The sequence below is a fragment of the Argopecten irradians genome, chromosome 10 (genome assembly GCF_041381155.1).
Source record: "Argopecten irradians isolate NY chromosome 10, Ai_NY, whole genome shotgun sequence".
In the NCBI taxonomy this organism is placed as follows: domain Eukaryota; kingdom Metazoa; phylum Mollusca; class Bivalvia; order Pectinida; family Pectinidae; genus Argopecten; species Argopecten irradians.
Window position 1 is genome coordinate 7,753,618 of NC_091143.1, and position 4,050 is coordinate 7,757,667.

Below are 4,050 nucleotides of genomic sequence, written 5' to 3' on the forward strand. Positions count from 1 at the left end.
AGATTTCAACTTAAGTTGAGGTTTAATGATTAATTAAACTTGGTTTATAAACTAAACAAATGTCTCCATTCATCACTCCTTCAATTCGCTCGACTTTATACGCTATCATAGCTATATGTTTGTACTGATAACTCTTGCGATGACCTCGTTATGAGATCATGCATATTAAGTAGATCTGCTATATTTAGCATTACTCCGAGATGCGTGGCCGAAGTGGTAACCTCTCCTTTGTGTTTAGTCATTTCAGTTGCATTATTTTCTATTTCTTTTCAACATTTGCATATGGAACAGACTTTTCCTATCATTGACATTTGAGTTACCTAGACACTACAACGGATATGTGTGCGTAATTTTACGTCTTTCGTCAGAGCTAGGGGTTTTAAACCTCACGTGTGTTGAGACTGTGTTTTTGTTTTCATAATGGCGCCTAAACGTAAGGCTACTCGCAATCACCCTTACGATGCTACCAACCCGGCAAATTGGACAGTGAAACAAATGCGCGAGGAACTCGCTAAAAAGGGTATTGTTGTCAACCACACATCAATTTCTAGAGTTGCTTTATTGCAAATGTGTAAAGACAATGGGGTTAACGTTGTGTCCACCCATGGCGCACCTCCAGCTCAATCACCATCTTCGGAGTCGTCCCGAATTACTGGACAAAGAGACAACACGTCCGATGTCAATCTAGACTTAAACCATCGTGTTAATGTGAACACTATCAGACTGTCATCTTCACGTATACCAAGACCAGTCATCAGCATGCCGGAACGTGACGTACTTTCTTTCGACGCGGAGCCCATTCCAACGGTAGAGCTTGAGCCTACTGTGAGTGAAGCGGCCCGCACTGTTGACCCGCGGCCCTGTCACATCCCTGCTACGCGTAGTGATACCGTGACCTCATCCAATATGGCGGCGCCCAGCGAAACGTTACTAGAGAGAACTCTGTCTTTGATGGAAATGACATTTAAAGTCATTCAATCTACTCATACCAAGCCAACGGAGCCAGCCTTTGATATGGAGTCAGCATATAATAACTTACGACGAATTCGTAGCGGTGAAGCGTGCGAGAGGCTGTCCGGCTCGTCTCTAGAAACCATTCGCCACCACGCTGATCTTGACGGTGTGCCAGCGGACTTATTGCCGCAGATAGATATTGTGTCGCCAAACCTGAGACAGAAAATCATTCAAGGTAAGGACGTAAATCTATCATTGCTCCTTACACCTGGCGCTGAACCTGCTCTTACCGATCCTCTGGCAACGAACAAACGTTCTAAGACTGACCTTACCATCGCCGAGTTTGTAACAGCTTTCGGTATCTATAAACGTATAGTTACCGAGGTCTTCCCTCACAGGCGCGAGGAACTAGATCGCTACGAAGCAATAGTTATTCGGTTACATAACACACATGGAACAGCAGCATTCAACGAATATCACCGTCTTTTTTCTGCTAAAGCCGCCCAGTATATTGAATTGGAGAACTTTAAGATTAAATGGGGTGTCAGAGACAAAGATATTTATGACAGCGTGGTTGCTGGCCGTCGTCCGATCACATGTAATGTCTGTAAGAGTGTGGAACACACTACCTCTCGTTGTGATCAAAACTTTGTTAACCGAGGTAAACAAGACCAGCCAAAAACTGACAGACATAATCGACCAAATATTTGGCATAATGGTCAAGTAGTGTGCAACAATTTCAACACTAAGGGGTGTTCCTGGTCGTCATGTCAAAGAGCACATGTGTGTTCAAAGTGTTTTAGCTCACAACATAGTGAGAAAAATTGCGGAGTCGTCAAGACTAAACCAGTGGTCAAGAGACAGGTCAGAACAGGAAATGACTAAGTCATGCTCCTAATGTCAATGTTAGCCAAAATAATTCCAGTGTTTTTAACGCGTCTACTCCTATCAACGTTGAAAGACTTTACCATGATTTGTTATCACACCCAGATAAGACTTTTGTCAGCTATTTGTGTGACGGCTTGTGTGAAGGATTTGATACCAAAGTTTCGCCGCTCCCTCAAGTTTCTCATGAATCACGTAATAACCTATCGGCCATTCATGACCCTACGACTGTCATAGAACTGATTTCTAAAGAGGTAGAGAAAGGATTTGTTATAGGCCCTTTCTCCTCGCCACCATTTCCCGTGTATCGCGTAAGTCCTCTAGGGATAGCAGAGCATAAGTATTCCCACAACAAACGGCTCATTCTGGACTTATCAGCACCACATAATTCACACCCTACCTTAACTGACACCAAGAGTATCAACGATTTGATAGACAAAGCAGAATGTTCGCTGCATTATGTTAAAATCGATGATGCGATTCGTACTATTCAGGACAAGGGTTTAGGTGCTATTATGTGTAAAACAGATATCGCCGATGCATTCAAGAATATCCCTATACATCCATCTCAGTGGCATTTGTTTGGTTTTAAATGGAACAATTCCTACTATTTCTATCAACGTTTAGCCTTTGGATGCCGTTCGAGCCCTATTATCTTTGATCAACTTTCCACAGCAGTGTGTTTGATTGCTAAAAATAACTATAACATACAACACATTTTTCATCTTTTGGATGATTTCTTAGTTATAGAAGACCCTAAATCTGACGGTGATAGAACTATGGCTCTATTAACTATGATTTTCAACCGTTTGCGCATACCGTTATCTGCTCATAAAACTGTTGGACCATCACCTGTAATGGAATATCTCGGTATTATTCTGGATTCCGTCAAAATGGAGGCTCGTTTACCAGATGATAAGGTTGTTAGAATTATTGACTTTCTTAATACCTTTTTAACCAAGCCTTCATGCACTAAACTAGAACTACAACAGCTTTTGGGTCATCTCAATTTCGCCATGAGAGTTATCCTCCCTGGTCGCAGCTTCGTTTCGTATTTACTTACTCTCATGACAGCCCTTAAAGAGCCGCATCATCATGGACGTCTTTCACGCGAGTGTAAAGAGGATATCTTTATGTGGTTAGAGTTTCTTAGGAACTGGAATGGAGTTTCTTTCTTTTATGAGCGTCATTTTACGAGCAATCCAGATTTCGAACTCTTTACCGACGCCGCATCAACTATAGGTTTCGGAGGCATTTTTAGGTGTCAATGGTTTGCATCTCCCTGGCCACAAGAGGTCAATGTAGCTATGCAAGGATCTGCCCCTTCCATGTCATTTCTCGAACTTTACCCTATTGTTGTTGCTGCACTATTGTGGGGAAAAAATTGGACCTCTAAGAGGATCTTATTTCATTGTGACAATCAGGGTACAGTGGATATCATTAACAAGGGACGGTCTAAATCTCCACTTATCATGTCGCTTATGCGTAGACTTACCTGGTGCTCAGCAAAAAATAACTTTACTATCAATGCTTGTCATGTTGCTGGTGTTTATAATAATGTTGCTGATGCTCTTTCTCGTCTTAAATTCCAGGAGTTCCGGAAAGCGGCACCTCAAGCAAACATACATCCATGTCGCTGCCCAGAGTTTTCGCACATAATGTGGAACTACAACAGACAGTGAATAAACTCTGGGAGGCAGCTACGACCCAAGGGACTCGGGAAGCCTACAACACAGGGTTCACCTCATACAAGACTTTCCTTTCCTTAAATGGTATCAATTGGGTTTTCTCTATGCCACCAGTCTCCGAGGATCCATATAAATTTTGCTGCACAAAACAGCGTACAGTTCAAACCTGTCTATAACGAGCCACTGGAAGTGTGAGACATGAAAAAAACGGTCAACTATATACAAGTGTTGCCGTTATAGACAGGTTGGGGCTTTTCGTGCCAATCACAAGCCTGTAACTAAAACAGAATTATATTAAATGCAAAAACAGACCTGCTATTGGATATTTATAGATATTTATTACAATAACATATTTAAGAAATAATTGTGTCCAATATATATTCCCCGTGATTTGTGTTCGTTTAATTTTCTTTTTAGGGTTTGGATGGGGCTTTCAAATGCAGATATCGGAAATTTCGATATCATAACACAAATCCACTCGTTTTGATACGATAGTAGATTTTTTTCAGCTATGAGTATACAA

The 4,050-nt window shown here is 41.6% G+C and overlaps 1 protein-coding gene across 1 annotated transcript; it reads left to right on the plus strand.

Annotated features, from left to right (window-relative positions):
* Nucleotides 1-420: 420 nt before the first annotated feature.
* On the plus strand, nt 421-3,703 carry LOC138334066 (uncharacterized). Its single transcript, XM_069282781.1, has 2 exons — nt 421-1,189; nt 3,432-3,703. Exons 1-2 carry the CDS (start codon nt 421-423, stop codon nt 3,701-3,703), a joined length of 1,041 nt encoding a protein of 346 aa, XP_069138882.1.
* Nucleotides 3,704-4,050: the final 347 nt, after the last annotated feature.